General features: G+C 44.4%; 1 protein-coding gene across 4 annotated transcripts in view; it reads right to left on the reverse strand.

Moving 5' to 3' along the window:
- The window catches only part of Tiam2 (TIAM Rac1 associated GEF 2), a 204,525-nt gene that overhangs the window by 96,483 nt on the left and 83,922 nt on the right, over window positions 1-24,120 (reverse strand). For all 4 annotated transcript variants that reach the window (XM_076926716.1, XM_076926717.1, XM_076926718.1 and 1 more), the window contains 3 exons: window positions 10,869-10,984; window positions 8,221-9,426; window positions 1,073-1,496 (listed from right to left, as the gene is read on the reverse strand). In XM_076926716.1, coding sequence (XP_076782831.1) covers window positions 1,073-1,496; window positions 8,221-9,420 — 1,624 coding nt within the window. In that variant the 5' untranslated portion in view covers window positions 9,421-9,426; window positions 10,869-10,984. The remainder of the gene's footprint in view (window positions 1-1,072; window positions 1,497-8,220; window positions 9,427-10,868; window positions 10,985-24,120) is intronic.

The following is a 24,120-nucleotide window of genomic DNA, read 5'->3' on the forward strand; positions in this document are numbered from 1 at the left end:
TGCTAACAGGGGTATCTCGATGCCTCATAGGATGGAGTTCCTCCAACCTGCACAGCCACCGGGAGCAAAGCAATCACCACTGTTAATTAGCAGTGCCTGTGTGAGGCACTCTTACCTTAACAAGACCAACTCCTATTTCTGGTCTGAGAAAGGAACACGGGGAAGGAGGGACTATTAGAAAGAGTGAGGTTGCACTGAGAGTGTTGCATGGTCTCTCAGCATATGCTTAGCTTGTTCAAGACCCCAGGTCCAACCCCCAATGTCAAGCAAGTGAATAAAGAAGCAGCTGTTCAGTAGTGGGAACAGACTTTCGGAGTCAATAAAAGGGGTAGTGCAAGTCTAGTCTTCTAGGTAATGTTCTGTCTAGGAAGGACACTGCTTCTAGGCACGTGCAGAATGGGGATACAGTTAAATGAAGTATATGAGGCAGTTATTTAGGGTTTGTTTTAGTCTAGATATACCCAACATATCAGAGAATAGCAGAGAAATAGACACAGAAATGTCTTTAACTTAAAAAGTATTACTTCTTAGACATAATAACATATATAAATGGCTAACTATTAAGCAGACTTTTTAAGATTTCTCAATAAAACTGTGAGACAATAGATCTCAATCTCTCAAGTCAGGGCTGGGAAAGTGGCTCAATTCATAAAGTTCTTGCCTTGCAAGCATAAATCTTTGATCCCCATTTAGCTGAGGGGATCCTTATCTTGCATTTGATCCCCAGAATCCACATTAAAACAAACAAAAAATACTTAGGCATAGTAACAGTCTTTATAGCACTGGGAAGATGGAGACAGGGGGATGCTGAGGCTCACCAGTCAGCTGGTTTAGCCACATTGGGAACTTCCCAGCCAGTGAGAGACTACATCTCAAAATAAGGCAAATGGTACCTAGGGAAATGATACCTGAGAGACTCCTCCAGAGTCTGTGTGCATGTGCACACATATGTGCATGTACACACATGCTTAGACACACAGGACTTCCTCATCAATGCTGACCCCACCAGCACTTTCTAGTGAGATAACAGCTGGAGGAAAGACACGCCTCCCGTGAGCTGTGACCCACATACCTTTCAGGGTCACCCAGTACTGTTTCCACTTCCTCCGAGCCACCAGTTCCAGTTTCCTCTCCTTCTGCAAGGTGACAAGGGGTTTGAAGAAGAGCCACCCAGCTTTTCGGACCACGCCCTGCTCCTTCTCAAAGAGCAGATCCAGCTGCTCCAGGGAGCTGAGGGACTCGCTGCTGGACTCCACGGTCTCTGTGGACGTTTCCACGTGCTCCGTGCCGGTCCTGCTCATTTCCAGCTCTCGCATGAAATTCTCATAAATGTTCTGTCCGCCGATGGCGTGAGTGGATTCGCTTCCGTGAGGCAGGGTCTGAGCCAAGCCCCCTGACCACAGTAAGGCAGATGTCTGTGCGGGCAGCTGCACTTCTGCATTCAGTCCATCTGAGTGGCTGTCGAAGTACTCACTGCCCTCTGTGGACCTGGGTTCCTGTACACAACAGAAATTACCAGCCAATCATCATCGCGGGCTGCAGTACCCACAGCCAACTTCCCTCTCTGGAGCATCAGTGTAATGTGGGATACATCCAACAGCGGTGTTGTGAAGAGCCTTTTGTAACCACAACTCAACTTGGATCATCACATCTCCAAAAGAGAAAGAATGCCCATCTGCTCAGGCTTAGACCTCTATACATATCTCCATCATCCTAGTATCCCACTTCCCACAGTAAAATCCAAGCTCCAAGGATTTGCAACTCACTAGTGGTCCTGCCTATGAACTGTAGGCTTTTTTTTTTTTAATTTTATTTTTTATTTAATTTTGGAATTTATCTTATGAAAACAGCAACCTCTTTTGTTCATATCTTATTCTAGACACCAAGGGACACCTAAGAAGCGGTTTGTGATTTCAGTATCGGTTACAATACAAAGTCAAACACAAGCCACTCTGAATAAGCTCTACTGCTACCTCATAACTGCTGCTTCCTGCTAAACCTAGGGACACAGAGCATGCAGCCATCAGGGATACAGAGCACGGCTGCAAACACAAGACAATCTGCCCCGACACCTTCCATGGAGAGCGGCTGACAGGTGGAATAGTCATTGCTGCCAATGGTGGCTTCCACTTGTAACCCAGCATTTTGGGAGGCTGAGGCAGGAGGAATGGCATGAGTTCAGGCTAACTCATCCTAGTGAGTTCTGGGACAGCCTAGGCTACAGAGCAAGATCCTACCTCAAAACTAAGTAAGTTCATTTAATAAGTAAGAATGTGGGCTGGAGAGATGGCTCGGTGGTTAAGAGCACTGACTGCTCTCCCGGAGGTCCCGAGTTCAATTCCCAGCAACCACATGGTGGCTCACAACCATCTATAATGAGATCTGGTGCTCTCTTCTGGTGTGTCTGAAGAGAACTACAATGTACTCACATATATAAAATAAATAGATTTATAAAATAAATAAATAAATAAGACCAGTAAATTCACTATTGGTGCAAAAAGCGCTAGCATCCCAAATACCAAGCTTGGATTAAAATAGCTACAAGAGAAAGGTTAAGAACAGTCAACTGCACTCAGCCGTTGGTGGGATTCTGGAATTTCCTTATCGTTAAAATTAAAGTGAGGAGAAACTGGGTAAGGAGGCATTGAAGTAGGGCTCTATCTTGAACGCTCCACCTTGTAGAGATGTTTTCCTTTGGAAATTTTATTTAAAAAAAAAATCAGATCACAGTTACTGTCAGTCTTTTATAGAAAAATCGTCACCAGGCAACTAAAGAGTGTTTTCCAAGGCCCGGGTGCTCAAAACAGAACCCAGAACAGAAACCGCTCTTATTAATGACGATAGCGTCTTCCAGGGGTGTGTTGACACTGTGTTCTGCGGTCATTCTTATTTATACACCGACACCTCTGCTTCAAAGAGTGAATCAAGCAGCTGCTATGAGTCACTCGGGGAAGTTCAGAATACTTCTCTTAATGTCACTTTGGTGAAACTTTTCATAAACCCCAGGACACTAGGAATGCTACTTGCTTAGCGGCATTAACGCTACTGCAGCTATGACTGTGGACCTCTGACTCACTGGCCCCAAACACTGGGAGAATCTGTTTCCTTGCAAGAACCTTAACAGGGTGTTTCAAAAGCAGCAAATCTCTGGCAGAGAGACAGGCTCAAGTTACATGTGACCAATAAACACTGTTGTCGTCGATTCTGCTGAAAGAGACACTACGTGTGGCAAGGTTTTTAAACATCTAGCCATAGCAAAGCATGACTGTTTCCTTTGAAAGATGAACAGATAGCACATGTGGGTATTTATCACTAATTCTTACACATAAGCATGGATTCCCCAGGACTCTAAGTCGATACCAAAAACTTTCCATCCAGAATTCTAATTCTCAGTGATGGAATCTCAGCCTAAGAGGAAAATTTTTTGAAAACTAAAATGTCTTTAAATGTGTCTGTACATAATTTTTAATAACTGCTACATGGGTGTGGGACTGAAGAGCCGATCTTGCGTGTGCACAGAGCCTGTGATTCCCATTCTTACTCAATCACCACCATAGGCAGCAGCTGCTGAAACGTGATGACCAGGGCAACTGAAGTAGGAAGAGGGATGAGAGTTACATCACTATGCAGAGAAGCTGAGTGACCCATCTCGCTTACTTGAGAAACCAGAATAATTAGGCACAGAGAGGCCGAGGGTAAGAAGGAGGCTGCATAGCAGCTAAGGAAATGAGAAATGGGCATGAAAGAGGAAGAAGCTTAGGTTACCGCAGCCAAGCAGGTTCTAGAGACCTCCTGGACAGCATGATAACTCTCCACTGACGTTCCGCTGTAATATGAAATATGCTACGGCAGATTGTGAACAGTCTCCCAATAAAACGGAGCCAATCACTACGCTTAGTGGTGATTGTGTCGAGTAGGTTGTTTATTGTTGGGGGCCGACTTTTAGCAGAAAGTGGCTATCAGCTTTGCAGCCATCTTGAGCCATGTATCCTGACATGTGACTTGGATTACAATAGCCTACAACAGCTGAGCACACTCGGATAATCTTGGTTTAGATACCTTGAGATTAAAGGTGTGTGAGATTAAAGGTGTGTGACTTAAGAGTGTAATTTAGAGATAAGATTTAGAGACAAGACCTAAGGGCATGATTAAAGGTGTGACCAAAAGGCGTGGCTTAGAAGTGAGACATATAAAAGGCAGAAATAGAACAGATCAGAATCAGACACATCAGACATTAGGGAGACACAGAGGAGAGAACCAAACACAGACAGGTAGCAGGGCACTTGGAAGAGAACTTGGAAGAAGTAACTTGGAACTTGGAGGCACTAGGGACTAGGAACTAGGGACTAGGAACTCAAGACTTGGGACTTAGACCAGGAAGAGAGACTGAAGAATAAACGGGATTGAAATACACTGTCTGGTCTCCATTCTTCGAGTCCAACCTCACTCTCTCTCTCTCTTGCTGAACCCCGACCCAGGGACCAGAGCAGCAGCTTGGGCCGGGATACAGCGGCCACCCAAACGTGGGTCGGCCCGGGCCTCAACATTTTGCTCGGGCCTCGACAGTTTTTGGCCACCCCAACGTGGGGCTAGTGTGGACCCCAACAGTTTATGGTGACCATTCTCACTGTAGTTGTATGTCAAGGCATCAGGTCATACACATTAAGCAATTCTCATTTTCTGCTTCTCAGTTATAACCCAGTAAAGCCAAATAAAGAAAAAAAAAAATGATGCCCAAGTCCTTAAAGGAATCCCCGTCTCCTCACGTGTTAGGAAAACTGCTTGCTCACACCCCACTCCTCTTATCCTGAAAAGATGACTGGTCTCTGAGACAGTGCCACTTCAGAATAGAAGTGAGTGTTTATAACCAAAGTGGCCTAGAAACTGAGTTTTTGCGTCCTAAATATGACAAACTACAGTCATCCTCAGTGATATCAGGAAACGTTTCTGGCTCATGGTGGGATCACTCAGCCACCCCTCCTTGAAGTCAGGCCTGGACTTATCCTTTGCCAGGCTTGGTGAATGTAAGCAAAAGTTAACCATGTCGGTTCTGAGAGAAAGCTTTCAAAGCCAACACCCAGTTTTCTTCTCCGTCTATTGCAGGAGCTTACGATGTTTCTTCACAACAGCTGTTCTGTCGGCTGAGGGTCCCACAGAATACCACAGACCCCAGCTACTTGCTAACTATGATGAACACGAATCATAAACAGGGAAATAAACTTTGGCCTTCCTAAGTCACGGAGATGGGGGCAGGGGACACTGTTAACTCAGCCAAGCCTAGCCTCGCCTGACTCAAAGAATACAAAGCTTAGACAAGGCAGGGTGAGGGTCTTTGTCAGCTGAAATTAATAGGTGGTATTTACCAAGCACTCTAGTGCCAGCTTCTCCGTCTCCTAATAGGGTATCCTTTTTCATCCGTCTGGTTTTTAGGCTTACACATATGAGAGTAGACTTACAGTTTTGTACAGCAGGGGCTGTTCTTTTTATGTTGTCTTTTAAAGTCAAAACAAATACCTATCAATCACGCAAAGCTTTCTGAGTCATCTTTCTGCTGTCTGGTGGCATACAGGAGTTTACGTGGGTGAGAGACAGTAGCTACTGCCTCAGTGCCTTATTAGAGTGTATTATCAGACTCTTCCTAAGCAGGGATTGCCTTTTTTGTCTGTGTGTGATATTATGGATTGAGCCTTGGGCTTCAGGCATGCGGGCCTATGCACTGTTCTACTGAACTATGTCCACAAACATTTATTTATTTATTTTTACTTTGAGAAAGGGTCTCAACTAAGTTACCCAGGCTAGCTTTGAACTCATTCTGCAGGCCAGGAAGGCCTCAATTTTCCTGTCTCAGCTTCCCTCATAGTTGGGATGACAATCCTGAACCATCGTACATGGCTGGGTTGCATCTATATGGCCCTTTTCCTAATCCTTTCAGTGAAGGGAAAAGAAATGTCTGGCCATTAGGACTGGAATATTTACTGCCCCTAAAAAGTCAATCTTGTTCATATTTATAGATAATCAATTATTGGGGAATCCACAGACAAAACTTTCAAAAGGCTGTCCTGATGAGTCACTTTAAAAATAAAAGTCTAAACTTTTTATCATTATATTCGACAATAATTAATAGTAGTCAATAATACCTTGGCATTAGTCGGAGGTTTTACAGATGCAGCCCCCAACCTGCTTCTCCACTACCTGACCCTGTGTCTCCAAGTAGACCTCAACTTTTTGATTCTGCAGCTTACTTCTATCTAAACATTTGGGGGAGTCCTTTCTAGCATTAAAATTCTCTTTTTTAAAATTCTAGTTGTTTGAGCTGGGCAGTGGTGGTGCACACCTTTAATCCCAGCACTTAAAAGGCAGAGGCAGGCGGATTTCTGAGTTTGAGGCCAGCCTGGTCTACAGAGTGAGTTCCAGGACAGCCAGGGCTATACAGAGAAACCCTGTCTCAAAAAACAAACAAACAAACAAAAAACCCATAAAAACAAAAAAAGTTCTGGTTGTTTTGCTCATAACTGCACATGGTATACAATATATCAGAGGCAAGTTTGTCTGTGACACAGAACTAAAGGAGGTTCGGTCTCCCTGAGAAGGTTGGACACTTAGTGCCTGATCCACACACCACGGTGACAATTCTGCTTTGGACCTGTAAACTAGAACTTGAATATGTTTAATGAACAAGATCATTGTATGTTGAGTCAGGCCACAAACACAGATGAAGAAATAGGCTCCAGACAAACAGAAAGTGGTACTCTATGACAGTGTGTGCTTGAGGAGGCTTGGTGGTCAGCAGCTGGATATAACCAGCTTTATAATACTGGGAGCCAAAGGGACAGCAGGTACTGAACACTCAAGCACTGTGAGAGGCTGAGAAACAGAGCCAGGAGGGAAAGGCCCAAAGCAACTTCATGCTTGGTGGTGATTTGGTTCAAGGGACCATCACCCAAGAGCAAGCAAATTATTACCCTGAGGGATTTGAAGAAAGGTCCTAGAGACAGAACAGTGGCCACCTTTTATCCATCTCCCCTGGGAGAGAGGGTGGTGCCTGCAGACACACAAGAAGGAAGTAACCAATGGCCAACTTTATAAACAGAAAATGATCTATCTGGACAAGTTATATTGTCACCTGCTCTTAATGCCCCATAATTTTTTTTATATTCACATAAATATGTATATTGCAAGGTTAAGACAACATTCCCCTATAAAGACACTGTCCAATCAGATTCCCTTCAACTCTATGGCCTCACAGAGCAAATAAAACCAAAAAGACCAAATGGCCTGGGGTGTAGTTCAGTGGTAAGAGCCCTTGTTCAGCATGTGTAAGGCAGTGAGTTCCATCCCGGCAACACACACACACACACACACACACACACACACACACACACACACACACATATTCTCTGTGGCTTATAATTTTTAGGAGATTTTTTTTTTTTTAATGAACCGACTTAAATATAAAGTAATATCACTTTGGGAAGGCCTCCTTATCTGAAATCAGTGACTGGCTTCCTTCCATCTGTCTTTGGACTTGATGACTGGGGTCTAGCAAAGGCCTCTGATTGCCAGTTCCCTTGGACCTTCAGCCAGCTCTAGGCTTCCAAGAACAGTTGAACCAGCTTCAGACCCAGGCCTGGGGGAGAGCCAAGGCAATTTTAGTGCAGAACCTGGCTGCTATGGGCTCAGGGTGCTGCTGTCTTCTCTCACCTCAGAGCCTATGCTGAAACCTTGACCCACATAGAGACAGTAATGGGGTCTTTGAGGGGTCTGGGTTTAGATGAGAGCCAGAGGCTGGAGTCCTGAAGGTCCTGGTGTCCTTATAAGAAGAGAAAGACTAGGGCTCTCTCACTCCCTACTGTATAAGGACCTTCAGCAGCCAGAACAGGTCCTTCCCAGAGTCTCACCACAGGGATCCACGGCTTTCCAACCTGCAGAACTATGAAATATCAGTCTGTTCTTCAGCCACCCCATCAGTAATAATACGCTGTTACACCCTTACCCCTACACCTAACCCCAAACCTAAATTCGGAGTCACTGAAGTTGGGGGAAGACTCGAAGTGGGCATCTAAACAAATAAGAAAGAAAAATCCACCAGAGAATAAGCTGTGCTGAGCCTTCTGTTATAAACTCTTCCTTCTCCGGCTCACCTGAGGATCTGGATAGCTTCAGACACGGATGGAAAAACTCTAGGACCCCCTCTCCTCACCTAAGCCAGGGTGTTCTCACCTGCAGTTTCCTCTTCTTCCTGGAGAGGCTTCCTGTCCAGTCACTGAAGCGTCGCATTCTGGCTTTGAGGGTGTCTTTCTTAGCTGCATCCTCAGTTAAGGCTTTGGATTTGCGGCACGGGAGAGTGAAGGAACTGTAGTGCGTGTGATCCTTGTGTTCCACCCTGGAGGGCACGTCCATGTCAGACGCAAACGAGACTCGATTGTTCAGGCTGACTTGGGAGCCAATGTACTCATTGGAAGATAGGTAGGTGCCAGAAGGTGAGCGGCACCCCAGGGTGGCATCTTTGTACAATTCCCGGAGGGAGGAGAGAGAAGAGCTTTGGTTGAAAGGCTTTTTGGTGTCACTGGGTGGGAAGCTGCTGGGGAGGCTAGGGTCTGGGGTGCTGGGAGCCAGGAAGGAGCCGTCTACCTCACTCACCTCCCCAGCATTGCCCCAGGGGGAGTCATACCAGGATGACTCGGAGCTCAGGGAGCTACCTTTGCTAGACCGCAGGCGAGAGTCAGTGGGAGAAGGGCGTTGGCTGGCTGGGGAGCCGGCACCCGAATGCCGCCGCCGAGTTTCTGGCAGTGGGCAGGTTTCTGAAGCTAACGTAGGGGAGTATCTCAGCAGCTGTACGGGTCCACTGGGGTCCTCAGAGGGCCCTTTGTGGGGGTTGCCACCGTTGTGGAACTCAACTCTTAAACGCCCGTCTAGCTTCCCCAGTGTCTTGATGAGCACCCTGGGGCTTCTACGGTCCTCGCTTGGAGGGGTGGAAGCAATGCTGTCATTTCTCCCATAACAAGTGAGAAGGTGTCCATTGCAGTCCCTTGAGGTGATGTGGCTTTCCCCCGATTCTCGGCCAACATGGTGGAAGCCATTCTCGGGTAAGATAGCACCATTGTTGCATTGGAAATCATTTCCTGGGGCATTTACTCTGTGCTTGGAATAGGCAGTGCCCTTTGAGACTTTACAGGTGGGTCCACCGAGTCTGGTGGCATAAGGCTGGTGATTCTTAAAGTGGGAAAGGCAGCTTCGGGCTAGGGACCTGGACTTGTAGCCTGCTCCACTGCTCCCGTGAGTCCAACCATGCAAGGACTTCTCGTCTTTCGCATGAATGCTGCGTATCTTCAGAGAGCAAGGCTTTTGCTTAGCACCAGTGACGGTATTGCTATGATTCTTGGATCCTTGGAAGGTATATTGACTCTCAGAGTTCCCCATTTCAACCTAAATGGAGGACAGTTGTATCAGTATGAGCCATGCAAATTACAGTGCAGTAAAAGAGGACTTTCCAAATAATAATAACAATAATAACAGTAGCAGTAAAATAATGTCTGTCATAATATTAAACAGGTAGAATGGAGAGTGTGGGGCATTTCTTTCAATGCCTGACAAGATTCAAAGGAGTAGAAATAAGAGTCATGTACTGAATTGTGCAAGGCAATGCTGGGCCACACAGACAACACTGCATGCTTGTGTGCTAGGGGTTCTAAGTAAGTCATTATCAGTGGCACACTGTTAAAACTGAAGAGACAAACAAGTATCAGCTAAAAGTAGAGACCTCCCTCAGACTCAACGTTGGATAAAGATCCTTGAAGAAAAATGAAGGAAAGTCTACAACACATGGATATGCCACCAGAGATGCATCAAAGAAATTACATCTTTATTACATAGGAATTATAATGGAAGGCGATAATTCACATAATATTGGGGAATGGGCCTCAGGACCCCTCAGATTCCCAAACCCTGAATACTCAAGTCTTTGAGTGCAATCTTTCCTCATCGCTAATATACATCTTCATGTGTCTTTTCCATCTTAGATTACACATACAACACTCGACAATGGAAATGCAATGAAGATTGATATCGCTCTGTATTTTCCCACTGAATCACTTCTGAATAACTGTTTGTACATGTTCAGTAATGTTATTTTAAAAAATACATCAATTGACAGCTAGGTGAATCTACTCATGCAGAACCTTTGGTCCCAGAGGACTTATCAAGGTCCCTGCTCCCATGCAACCACAGCCCCAGTAATGGAACCCAGGTGCTATGCTTCATGGGCATTTTCAAGTACAAGGTAAAGAAAAGACTAGAAGATTCCAAGAGTATGGGGGTCAGATTTAAAAAGGCTTGGGGAGGAAATAAGAACTTTTATTTGGGAGAGAAAAACACTTTTATAAACATAGTCTCCAGGCCTTGTTTAAGACTTGTAGATTCACTTTAAAATGCAGTGAGAGAAAAACATGCAAATTCATACCGGTTAGAATGTGGGCCGCAGAACAAGGCACTGGTCTCTTCAAATTTCCTTTAACGTTTCAGTTAGCTCACCGAGTTGATTAGGTAAGCGAAACACAAAGTAGAAATTGCTCCAACCCTCCCCACACCCTTTAAATGTTGATCAACCCGGAACTATTCCGAGCCAACACCATTTGTACTTCCTGTGAGGTTGCAAGCATATTTAGCAGGTTTTTAAATTCTTCGCTCTTGCACATGGAAGCACATATTCACAAAGGGGAAATCAAATGGATAGCTATCTGGTTGGGGGAAGTTATCAGACCCTTTAAAAACCCAGTCACTGGAACAAATGAACCCCTTTTTTTATTACTCCATGGGTCATGTACTTTATGAGAGACCCACGTATGTATATGTATCTGAGCTGTCCTTACCTGCAGTCTGGCTTTTGCTGGGAGGGAGGTTAATGTTCGGTGGGTTTTATATGGTCTTGGGAACAATGCAGGTATTTAATAAACACAGGCGTGAGGGGCCAATCCATGAAGTGATCCTGAAAAAAAAAAAAAAAAAAAAAAAAGGTGAAAATTCCATCAAGCATTTTACACTCAACTTCCAACAAGGAAAAGCAAAGAAACGGGAGTTGGCATGTGGCCTGGTTGGTTGACTGCACATCTCCTACAAAACCCTGGGTGTGGTCCTCAGCGTGGCTTAAAAACAAGCACTTCAGTACCGGCTTTACTGCTAGCCTTTCAGGAAGTAAAGGCAGGAGGAGCAGAAGTTGAAGGCCATCATTGGCTACACAGTGAGTTTGGGATAGTGGGCTACACATTTGGGCAACATCAGACCCCCAGCTCTAAAATTTAAATAACCCAATGATTTTATATAGGTTATCCAGAAATAAAGTATTGGTGCTCAAAAATCACCCGTCAATGTTTCAGGCACCTGCTGCCAGGCCTAACGGCCTGAGACAGATCCCTGGATGCCACGACCCCTGCAAGTTGTTCACTGACCTCTACTTGCACACCGTGGCCCGTAAGCCCCCACCTCATAAATAAAATAACAAAAACAACGTAATAACCTAGAGCAAACACTGTCAAGAGAGTAAAGGAGAGGTCTGTGAATTTCTTGGTTGATCAAGACTGTTTGGAGATTTGAAAGAAGCCAGACTCGGACATTCCGGAGTTTGCAGCTGAAGTGACGTCAGCCTTTGTTTCAGCAGCAGCAAGTGAGGATGTTCAGATGAATCAGGCTCTGTTCATCTGTCACTGCTCCCAGGAAAACAACTCTCAGGCTCTGCTGACAAGAAGCAAGGTAGGGATGTGCCCCCCCATCCCCCTCTGCCTCCTCACAGGACAAGAGTAACTCATTGTTCTCTATTTGGCCAAGCAATCAAAACAAAAGGCCAACAGCCAGAGTCCTTGGCTAAAGTCCTAAGTTACAGAGGCTGACCTCATCCAAGGGTTTGACTTTTCCTCCAGCACGGTTGGTGGGGGTCAGAGGTCAACCTCAGGAGGACAAGGTGGCCTTCTAAGGGGAGGAGAGGGTGCTGGGATGGGGAATGCCACCTAGTGACATTCTGCCTGACACAAAGCCTTTGTTTTCTAACAGATCTAAACTGCAAAGTGAAGAAGGGTCCCGAGTGACCTTTGCAGTCCCATTTCTGGGGTCTGTTTTGTAATTACAGTGAAGCATGCCTAAGAAGATTGGCCACCTTCCCCATTTTAGGCTCAGCAACACTAAGTGTACTGTTATTGTCACTATCCATGTCTACCATTCTTTTCTCCCTGCAGACTGGAACTCTGTAGCCCACTGAGCAGTGTGGTCTTCACTCCCTAAGCCACCGGCTATCAGGACTCTACCTTTTGTCTTCATGAATGTGATACCTCCATGCATACCATAAGAAGAATCATAAAATATCGATCCACCTGTGGCCTGCTTAGTCTACATAGCATAATGTCTTCTGAGTTCCAGCGTGAGAACACCTGTCAGAATCTCTTTCCTTGTTCATGACATTCCAGTGTGTGTGTGTGTGTGTGTGTGTGTGTGTGTGTGTGAACATACACACTCTTCTGATCTATTCACTTCCTGATACACTTCTCAATTCCTTCTACCCCTTTGCTCACAGGGATAACGGTGCTATGAATACAGGTGGGCAGGTATTGCCTTCTCTCAATCTGCCTCGGTATGTACCCAGAAGTGAACCGGACTGACAAAGCGGTTCTAATCCTTTAAGGACCCAGCTGCTTTTCATATACACAGCATTTCCCATCCCCAATCAACTCTATATCCCAGCCCTCTGCTGCCCCCACCCCCACACTGGAAGACTCCTGAAGCTGAGGCTCTCTTCATGCGCTGACTGTACATCCTCTAGGGAGGGTTCCATCATGACTTACAAAGCCAAAGACAGGAAAGTGACTGGTACTGGACCCAGGTTCCTCTAACGACAATCAAAGCCATGTCTTCTGCCTGGTTCTATCCATGCAAACACATTTTACATTGGGGGTGGGCTGAGGGGAAAGGCAAGGGCACAAGCAGTAAACTTAACAGCTCCTTTGGACTTCTTAAAACTAAGGCTAACATCTAATTAATAATGCTGAAATGCAGCCTGCTATGCAACTCTGGCCTGCCTTACCATGAGCCATTCACCTATGTATACTGACGAGGGCACAGTAATAAGAAGACAGGACACATCTGACACAGGAGGACACGCACAGAGCCCTGTGCGTGTCTCTGTAGTTTACACCCTGAGTTGTTGGTTTGTTCCCTGGAGCACTTTGTGTGTTTAAACTTAGGGAGGTAAAAAGGGACACAGAAGTTCCCAACTGTTGCCTCTTGGACCTTCCCAGTTGGCGAAGGGAATGAGCTTCTGCATTCAACTCTTTGGTCATTCCAGTGGTGACCCAAAGGAGAAGGGCTCCTGGGCCTCACTCTGTTGGCCCTTTTGATTCACTACCACCACACAGGGTACTACAGACACACACACACACACACACACACACACACACACACACACACAGAGAGAGAGAGAGAGAGAGAGAGAGAGAGAGAGAGAGAGAGAGAGAGAGAATGTGAGGCCAACACTTAAGAGGTTCCTGGATACATAGAGGTAAGGGCTCAGAACTGCCAGAGAGAGCTATAAAATAGAAATCCATGCCCCAGCAGCAGGCGAAGATTGGAAAGTATCTCACTAAGCAGGACAAAAAAACAGGGGGTGATTTAGTTCAATTGCTATTTATCCGACATGCACAGGGTCCTGGTCATTACCCTAGAACCCCACAGACCAGGTATGGCAATACACAACTGTAATCCCAGCACTCAGGAGGTGGAGGTGAGGCTATCACAAGCCCAAGGCCATTCCAGGTTTGGGGCCAGCATAGGCTACATGAGACCCTGTCTCAAAAGGTCAGTATTAAAAAAAAAATTGCCATGAAGATTTCCTATAAAGACATCAATTGAGATATTTCAAATAAAAATGCTAAAATAACAATGAACCTTAGAAAATGGCAGTTTAAACTTTGAATTTAAACTTTTTATCGGTATGGGAATCTCTTAAGTGAGGTAACACAGATGGTTACAACCAGCACACAGCCCTAACTTTCCTGGGTCCTACAGCTACTAGGAATTCCTTTTTTTTTTTTTTTTTTTTTTTTTGCAATGGTGTTTGTCTTATCAGCTTGTAATCCTGCCCAAAGCACATTAGAAACCACCTTTTAATTTTATTTTCCAAGAAATGAGGTTCATGGGGCTGGAAAGACAACCCAGTGGTTAAGGAAGCCTTTCCAGAGCCTGGAGTTTTGCTCCCAGCACCCATTTCAGGCAGCTCACAACTGCCTGTAACTCCAGCTCCAGTAGATCCAATACCTCTGGCCTCTGCAGGCACCTGTACACACGTGCACATAGCCACGGGCACACATACACATAGTAAGAATTAATAAAAATAAATTCTTTTTTAAAAAGATTATTTAAAATCTCTTTGAGTGCTATTCTCTCTAGACGTCTACATACATCCACAGTTAAGTGTGTACTTTTCCACCAAAATAGCTCTCAAATGTGCCCTTAGCACAAACACTTCAATCTATTGTTAAAGCTTTTTCTTTTTTAAGAAAATATTTATTTATTACTGTGCATGTGTGACTAGGGTGTGCATGCCGCATACACACAAGGGGTGGGTGCTAAGATCAAGCACAGGGCTGTCAACAGGAGAGGCAAGCACTCTGCCAGGTTAGCTTCATGTCCAGCCCCTTAATTAATTTTATTATCGTGATCATTTGAGAAAGATACCAGAAGACCCTATCGTTCACTTTAAGTTTGCCTACAAGCCTGAACTGTGGGCTCACAAGAAGCTTCTGGAAACATCCATGGGATTGATGAAGGCAACTCCTAGCTTAGAAGACTGATTCTGACACAGACCAAAAGCAAGATTCCTCCCTACCGGCTACGTTCAAAAGACAGACTCATTGGGGATGAGTCTTTTTTACATAGGCAGGGGAGCTCAGAAAGGAGGGGTGAAGGAAGCCAACAGCAGTACAGATGCTAACAGATGCTAACAGAGGCAAATCTGAACAGCTGTTCAGTGCACCTGGCCGACGCCAGCTGTTCAACCCACCTGGCCAACTCCACCCACTGGAGAAAGAAACAGCCTTAAAAACAGCAGCAGCAGCAGCAGCAGCAGCAGCAGCAGCAGCAGCAGCAGCAGCAGCAGCAGCAGCAGCGAGAGCATATTCAACATCTATGAGACAGTGTAGGCCCGAGAGACACTATGTAACTATTGTCCCAGTGACTCTGACAAAGACATTTACTTATCATGCCTCAGCTATGTTTTTTTTTTTGTCCAAAAAGAAGAAAATAAATAAGTCAAAGTTTTAGCAAACTCTGCCCTCCAACCCCCACAACTTCATTACAAAGGCAATTTTTACAGTATTCCAGTTTTTAAACTCTTTTGGTAGAAAAGAGACTAAAACCAAAATAATAAAACAATTTTTTAAAAAAGGTCCTGTAAATATATATGTGTGTGTGTGTGTGTGTGTGTGTGTGTGTGTGTCTGTGTGTCTGTGTGTCTGTGTGTCTGTGTGTGTGTAGAGGCCTATAACTTAAAAATAGCAAAGATATCTATTAGATTATATTAAATCACAAAAGTACACATGGAGGTATAAGCTGCAATAATACTCATTAGGTCCCTGAGACATAGTGAGGCCTACAGTTCATAGGGACATAACGTAGGTGAAGGTTCTGTGAAATTCAACGACCATTAAGATAGTTTATATAAGCAAAGGCTAGATGCCATGCACAAAGGTTCACGTAACTATCTTCATCTATTAGATCACAATAACATTCAGATTTTTTTAAATTAGTCACAATCCCATGAAGGTTCAAAAGAAATCCTTCTATTTCATTTTGTTCCCCAGACACACGAATGTATCCGGCAGTGTCTGAAAATAAAATCACAAACAAGAATAGAAGGGGCTCTCTGGTTTTCAAATGATGATCAATTGCCATATGTAAAATGTCAACATATAGGTACAACTTTTTAGATGAGGCCATCAAAATTGCAACAACCATTGTGACGGACTGTAAACAAGAAAAAAAAAAAAAAAACACCTTTCATGGTGTCTTCCTTAGGGTTTTACTGCTGTGAACAGACACCATAACCAAAGCAACTCTTATAAGGACAACATTTAAATGGAGCTGGCTTACAGGTTCAGAGGTTCAGTCCATTATCATCAAGGCAGCATCCAGGCAGGCATGGTGCAGGAAGAGCTGAGAGTTCTACATCTTCATCTGAAGGCTGCTAGTGGAAGACTGACTTTCAGGTAACTAGGGTGAGGGTCTTAAGCCCAGACCCACAAAGACACACCTACTCCAAAAAGGCCATACCTCCTAATAGTGTCACTCCCTGAGCAAAGCGTATACAAACCATCACATTTCACTCTGTGGCCCCCATAGGCTTGTTCAAACACGAGTCGATGGAGGGCCATACCTAAACATAGCATAATGCAAAGTACATTTAGCCCAACTTCAGAGATCCCTATAGTCTATACAAGTCTCAACAATTTTAAAACTCCAAAGTTCAAGGTCTCTTCTGAGATTCATCCAATCTCTTAACTGTAATCACCAAAGCAAGACAGGAAACCAGCTGGGCAAACTCCAAACTCTGCATCTCCATGACCGATGTCAAAGCAGTCTTCAGATCTCCAAATCCTTTTTCATTTTTGTTGATTGCAACAAACATGTTTTCTTTTCCTGGGCAGGTTCTACTCCCTGTTAGCAGCTTTCCTCAGCAGATAGCCCACGGCTCTGGCATCTCGAACATCTTGGAGTCTTCAAGGCAACTTCAATGTTACAGCTTCTTGTTTCAATGTCTGGGATCCATGCATGATCTTTCGGGCTTCTCCAAAGGACTGGCAACGCTTCTCCAACTCTGCCCTCTGTGGCACTCTAAGCTCAGGTTGATCCACTCCACTGTCGCTGCTGTTCTTGGTGATCATCCCACGGTACTGGCATCTCCAATATGCTAGGGTCTTCCACTGCAACTAAGCTTCACCAATAGCCTCTCATAGACTCTCTTCATGGTGCCAAGCCTCAACTCCTTTGCGTGACCCCTTCAGTCTTGAATCTTCAACTATAACTGAAGCTGCACCTTGACCAATGGCCTTTCATGGCCTCTTACAATGCCAAGTCTTAGCTGCTCTTCATGACCCCTTCAGGCCTTCAAAACCAGTACCACCTGGGTGACTCTTACACATTACCAAGTCCAGCTGTAGCACAATGTACAACCTTGGCTATCTCTGGAACACAGCTTCTTTGTGCTCTCAGAAAGCACTTCCCAGAAGATTTCACCTCAGTGACGATGCTTGAAGAAGCTGGAACATGGCCCCTTGTTCTATTAAATCATCACCAGCTTTCTGTTCTCCAGCTCCCTCACTGCCTAAGCATGGCTGCCCTGGATCTTGTTCTATAGCTTGACCTTGAACTCAGAGATCTGCATGCCTGTCTCCTGGGATTAAAGGTGTGTACCACCACGCATGTATTTAATCTTTTGTTCACCTAGAACTTGCTCTGTACAAGGCTGCTCTTGAACTCAGAGATCTGTTTGGTTTTATGTCCTGGGATTAAAGATGGGTAGCACCATGCCTGGATCTAAATTTAGCTGGGTAGGATCTTTCCTCAAAATCCCATTTCTTTAATCTGCTAGTTCCTTGAACACAGGATTCGGCTCCATTTCACTTCTTGGTGCCCCTTTAATTCTCGAACCATATATTTCATATTGTTCCTTTCTAAGCTTGCTACACTTGTTTAAAATACTCTTCATGAGACTTAGCCAGAGAACAATGTCTCTGCTGGGCTTTTTTTTGAGACTTCCTTTGTCAATGCAATTAATATAAATCTTTTTACTTTAGACTTAAGATTTAAGATTTACCTAGTCATCATTTGCCTTCAGAATGAGGTACACTGATGACTAAAGTCTCTACACTCAAAGGAGTGCAGGACTTAGAACAGGAGACAAGACAAAGAAACAAAATAAAACTTGGACCATTGCATCTTGGGGCTGAGTTGAGCCCAGATGGAGAGAAGGAAGAAGCCAGCAGGAACTAGCTATAAGGAGAGCTGGAATTGAATAGTGGGGTGAGCAGAGCTAGAGTCTGGGCCACTGAACAAAGGCAGGTTTCTTGTTGAGTGAAACAGTAAAACTCATGGTCTCCCACAAAGAGATACCAACAGGCTCCATAGTTCCAAAGAGATTAGAAACTCGGCTCCCCATAGTCAGTAGTGAATCCCTCAGCCAGAGCCAAGAGCTAGATAAGATAGAGGGTCATCATTGCTTACCACCATGAGGTCTGCTGACATCTTTCTATTTGGAAGACAAGGATCAGAACTTGGTCTGGTTTGTGTCAGAGAACTTGAGTGAAGACTTACTTGCATCTGATATGGTATATAAGATGTTGGGGAAAGGTACTTATTCTTTCTGGATTTAATTTTCCCCCTTTGCAGACTAAAAATAAAACTATCTGGCACAGATGGAGAGTCAGGTATGGAAATGTATGTGAAAATACCCAGAAAATATGACTACCATCAGCTGTAAACTACTAATTTTGTGTAGTAGGATATCAAATCTTTTGTCATCTGTCATTTCAGATCTGTCATTGATTATGAGCCATTAGACCTCATCTATATTTACATACAAATTTATAATTTACTAAATTGTACTAATAATGTATGATTTTTGTCAACCCCTGCTAAAAATCACAGCATATAAAACATAATTTACAATAGGTATCAAATGCCCAAGAAAACAATGCCCCAAGCCAAGTATTTAAATGATTAGATCTTTGTGATTGCAAAGATGAACGAATAATCCAGTAACACACTGAGCAACTATTAATGCCTTAATTTAACCATTAATGTCTTATGGAGACCATAACCCCAAAGGACACATCTCTTAGAGACAGATAAGTATCAGGAGGTCAGAAACATCCCTCAACATCAGATAACACACCAGCTCCCCAAAACGTGTCAGTATCTAGTCCAGTGTGTCCACAGCTAAGGAAACCAGTCTTAATGTCTTACTTCCCACGTGTGACTACAAATCCACATGAAAGGGATACATGTGTAAAATAACACCATTCAGTTCTATAAAGGACCCAGGTTTAAACTCTGTCAATATCACCCAAACCCCAGTTTGTTTTGTCAATGGCCCACAGTTGGAATGCAGGTACTGAATACCAGGACTTGATGGAATGAATTTCTGATTCTAAACCCATTGAACTCATTCTGGTAAAGAGGCAGGCAAAAAGAACATCTGTTCTCTGCAGGAATTTGTAATCTTTACAAACATCGTGGGCAGGAAGCAAGCTGCTGCCTAAGGCCTCTAAGCTAAGAACCACTGCTGAGCCCCACAGGTTTTCTCTCGGATGCAGTGGGAGGCCATTAACAGATGAAAGAAATCAGCCACTGGGCAGCACTGACAGCCCCAGGAGCCTGAGCTCAGTGGACAAGCATGGCTGACATTCAACAGAGGGAAAGTCATAAATTCCACAGGGACAATGGCCCTGCTCTGGAGCGTAGTTTACCACCTTAGTTAAGCCCATTCATCATGTGAAGGGTGGTCTCAGAACTCACACCAGCTTTGTATGGAAACCCTAACACGTGCAAGCATTGCACACAGAACTGCTGTTCAAACTAGGATCTCAGCCCATTGGTGGGGGTCATCCAGCCGCCATAATGAGTCACCCCCAGCAAAGACTAGAGAGGAAATAAGATTAGAAGAGCAAACAATGCCAGGGTGTGTCCAGTAAAGGTAAAGTCCCTTAAAGGTAAAACAGCTGCTTTAAATAATGTGTCTGGGTGCTTGTTTGTATAGTGGGTTGTGATGTATAGGTGTGTCTTTTTAACTGGTGGTCCTAAATCCCTGTTTTAAAACTATGTCATTAACCTCAAATAATATTTTCATCAGAATGGTACACACACACACACACACACATATATATATATATATACATATATATATATTTGTTATAATGAAGTATCTGAAGAATTATCAAAAACAAAGAGGAATTATTCTACTCGTGATTTCAGAGGGTCTGTGTTACTTGCCTAAGTGTTTCTGGGTCTGTAGCAATGGAGTAACTGGGCAGAGAGAATCCTATAATTACCCAGTAATGTATTCAAAGGAGGCCAGCATGATCTGTCCCTAATCTCCTAGGTATCCCTTAATCAAGTTGACAATAGTGAAAAACTGCCCCATGGTCCTACTAAGAAGACTTAAGATCAACCAAAGTCAGCACTGTCCAAAAACTTGGAAAATTATCATCCAAGACAAACACCCGGGCTGTCTGACAACTCAGAGCCAGACAAGAAAGGGACCATCATCCATCATTGAGAGCTCTGCATGTTAAGCCTGTAGCTCTCCTTCGATTGTAGTCTAACTTCCGAGAAACTATAAATGCATATTCAAATTCTTTAGAATTAGAAAAGACCTTGTAAGGAAGTTAACGGGACTCAGAGGATGTGCAGGATTCTGCCAGCTATGGAAAGGGAAGAAAGGACCACAGGGGACTGGAAAATAGCAAGTGCAAACACTCAGGAGGCCTGTGTGTCCTGGGTCCATACGTGATTGAAACAACCACTGAGCAAAAAGGAGAAGGACCCCAGCTTGCTTAGGACGAAGTGGAAAGGTGACTGCAGTGCCTGAGTGTCCATGACACAATTGGGAAGGAAAAGACAGCAAATGAGGAAGGACAAAGCAAAGTGGAAGAGGCAGCTGGAGGAGCCTTAGTGGTCAAGTGCGGACCACCCCCCGCCCCAGATATATGTGAAGTGACCCATTTAGAGACACTTGACCCCCCCCCCACTGGGTGGCATTGATGGGAAAAGACATGTTCCTGGTCTTGACAGAAACCTGGGGAACTGAAAGGAAATAAATTGCTCCACTCAGCAAGTCGGTAGGAACGGTTTGGAGACCTCCCAGCACTCTGACAAAGTGCTTCAAGGAGAGCCAAAGCTGTGCAAGGAGGTGCCCTCTTCCAGGCGACTGTCAGCCTGTGCGAGATGTGAGATGGGTTACAAACATGCACCACAAGGAAAAGCACTGGAGAACGCAAGGCTCCGACGGCGCAGAGACCGCATCCCACAAACATTGCTGGTATGTTTGGGGAACGCCAAGAAAATCGAGCGGCTGGCTCCAGCCGAACCATCATAGGAATGAAAAAACATTTCAGGGGTTTGATAACAAAAAATCCTTTGAAGCAAAAAAATCACAGAATCCATATAGTTTAGAATGAAACGGCCCCCATAGTGAGAAAGAAAATATCTTCCGTTAAGAATTATCAAAATGTATTTCATATATTTTTTTTTCAGCCAGGCATTTTTAAGTGTCATTTGTTGGTGGTGTTGCTGTTGCTGCTGCTGCACGAGTGCGTGTATGTATATGTGTCTTTCATGGAAGCACACTTGTCTGTGTGGGTGAGCATGCATGTGTTTTATGTGTGTGCAGAGGTCAGAGGACCTCAGCTGTTGTACCTCAGACAGCATCCGGCTTCTTTTCATTGAGACAGAGTCTCTCTTTCATTGGCCTGCATCTAGCTGAGTAGGTCAGGCTGATTAGCCAAGGCGTCCCAGGGATCCAGTTATCTTGGGCTCTACAGAACTGAGATTACCCACACATACCGTAGCGCTGCACTGCTTTTCTATTGGTGTTTTTGCTTTCGAACATGGGTTCTTGGGATTAAACACAGGTCCTACTGCTTGGAAGGCAAGTGCTCCGTCAGCTGACCTCCCAGCCCCTTGACTTCTGTGTTTGCTTGTTTGTTTTTTAATATCTTAATTTTCTATCGCACTTTACCTTCTTCAAGGTCTCCTTCCATATCATCCAGTTTTCCCCCTACATTCCCGTCCCTCAAGACCTTGTGCTGTCCAGGGGTGAGCACAACCAGATATTCTAAATAATGGTTTTCAAATGGCCCTCCTCTGTAATGTACGAGCACCAGAGTCAAAACTGTCCACGTGACTTTTAAATAGCCTCTCTTTATTAACTATGCTTGAACAATCCCGCAAAAGCAAGGCTGGGTTTCTGCAAGCAGTGCCCAAGCTTCACAAGACAGCACAGACAGCCTGGGGGCTCGGGCTACAGGGCTGCAATGGTTGGCTTCTTTGTCTCTGACTGGGGAGACCCACAAATGAGACACGTGCTTCAGGAAATTGGAAGCAGACAACAAACCCCCGCGCCTCAATCACATTTTACAACCAAAATATGCTACAGTGATTCTACCAAGTTATTCTTGGCACAAACCTTTCTTCATTATATGCTGTTCCATTTAAACTTGAAAAATGAGCGGGCATAAACCGCACATTTCCTTCCCCCACTTCATGTAAATAGGTGTGTTCCCCACCCTTCTAACTGTGTGACTATTCTACTTTAGCTGGCGATGTGGCCTTCCATCCGGGTCTACTTTTACTATGTTTTGATCTAAGTTACTATGTTAATGTCTAAGTTACCCTTGGGCCCACTGGTAAAACCAAACTGGTCATTGCTGAAACTTCTCACGTGAGTGATTATACACAAATCTGTTTAGATTTTACCTAAAAACTTATTAAAACTTTAGGGGACAAATTGAACTGGACTAGTAGGTCCTGCTTAAGCTTAAGCTTCCTGATTTAGCCAGGCAGGGTAAAACACATTTGTAATCCCAGAACTTGGGAGGTAGAAGTAAGATCAGGAGTTCAACGTCATCCTCAAACTTGTTAGCAAGTCCAAGGGTGGACTGGGATTCTTGAGTCCCTGACGCAAAATAAATAAATAAATAAATAAATAAATAAATAAATAAATATTTAACTTAACATGTTTAAATTGCACAAAAAATTTAAATGTTTTGAAACTCAAAGTCTATGGGTGCATGGAGGGATGGGAGGAATTTAACAAGTTCTGAAAGCTGCTTTGTGCCAAAGATCCATGAGAAGTGAGAGCTATGATTAATAACTTGCACAATTATGTCTGCCTCATAGAAAGAGGAACTAAGTCTCGGGGTGTACTGGCTGGTTTTGTGTGTCAACCTGACACAAGCTAGAGTTATCACAGAGAAAGAAGCCTCCCTTGAGGAAATACCTCCATGAGATCCAGCTGTAAGGCATTGTCTCAATTAGTGATCAAGGGTAGGAGGGCTCATTGTGGGTGGTGCCATCCCTGGGCTGGTGGTCTTGGGTTCTATAAGAAAGCAAGCTGAGCAAGCCAGTAAGTAACATCCCTCCATGGCCTCTGCATCAGCTCCTGCTTCCTGACCTGCTTGAGTTCCAGTCCTGACTTCCTTTGGTGATGAACAGCAATGTGGAAACATAGACTGAATAAACCCTTTCCTCTCCAACTTGCTTCTTGGTCATGATGTTTGTGCAGGAATAGAAACCCTAACTAAGACATTAGGGGTTGAATGGCTAAATCAAGATCATTAAGAGATCACACACACACACACACACACACACACACACACGAAAGTAGGAATCAAACCAGAATCTTTCTAATCATTTTTTCAAACTAACTGTTAAGTTTACAGGATCTAGAATTGCCTAGGAGACCAGCCTTGGTGCACGTCTCTGAGAGGTTGGCTGGATTAGGTTAACTGACATGGGAGGACTCACTTTAACTTCAGTTGATAGGATGGACGAGAAAGCCAGCTGAACAACAGAATCCACCGTTCTCTGTTCATGACTGCAGTGGTAGTGACCAGCTGCCTCAAGCTCCTGCTGCCCTTGAGTTTCCTACCATGATGGACCACATTCGAACTGTGAGCCAAGTAAACCCTTTCTACCTAAAGTTGCTTGTGTGGGATGTGTTGTCATAGCGACAAAACAAGTAATTAACATAGTGCTGCACTGAAATAATTCTACTCCATTATTTTTTTTTAAATCTGAAATTACTCCATGTCTTCTTAAAAAAAAAGTACATTTAATTTCCAGCTTCCCTTTTCAGAGTGGATGTAACCTCTGCCCCATTCCTAAAGGAAACATTAGTTAAAACCTCAGGACCATGAAGGTCCCCAAAGAGCATTCCAGCTGACAGAAAGTGCAGAGTCCAGAAGAGATGGGTGGGTATGTGAGTGTGTCTATGGCAGACCGGGTGAGGAGCAGCGAGGCGGAAGCAATGAGGTATGAGGAGACTAGAGAGAGACATCCAAAGGACTGGGGCTTTTAACGTTGACA

The sequence above is a fragment of the Arvicanthis niloticus genome, chromosome 28 (assembly GCF_011762505.2).
Source record: "Arvicanthis niloticus isolate mArvNil1 chromosome 28, mArvNil1.pat.X, whole genome shotgun sequence".
NCBI lineage: Eukaryota > Metazoa > Chordata > Mammalia > Rodentia > Muridae > Arvicanthis > Arvicanthis niloticus.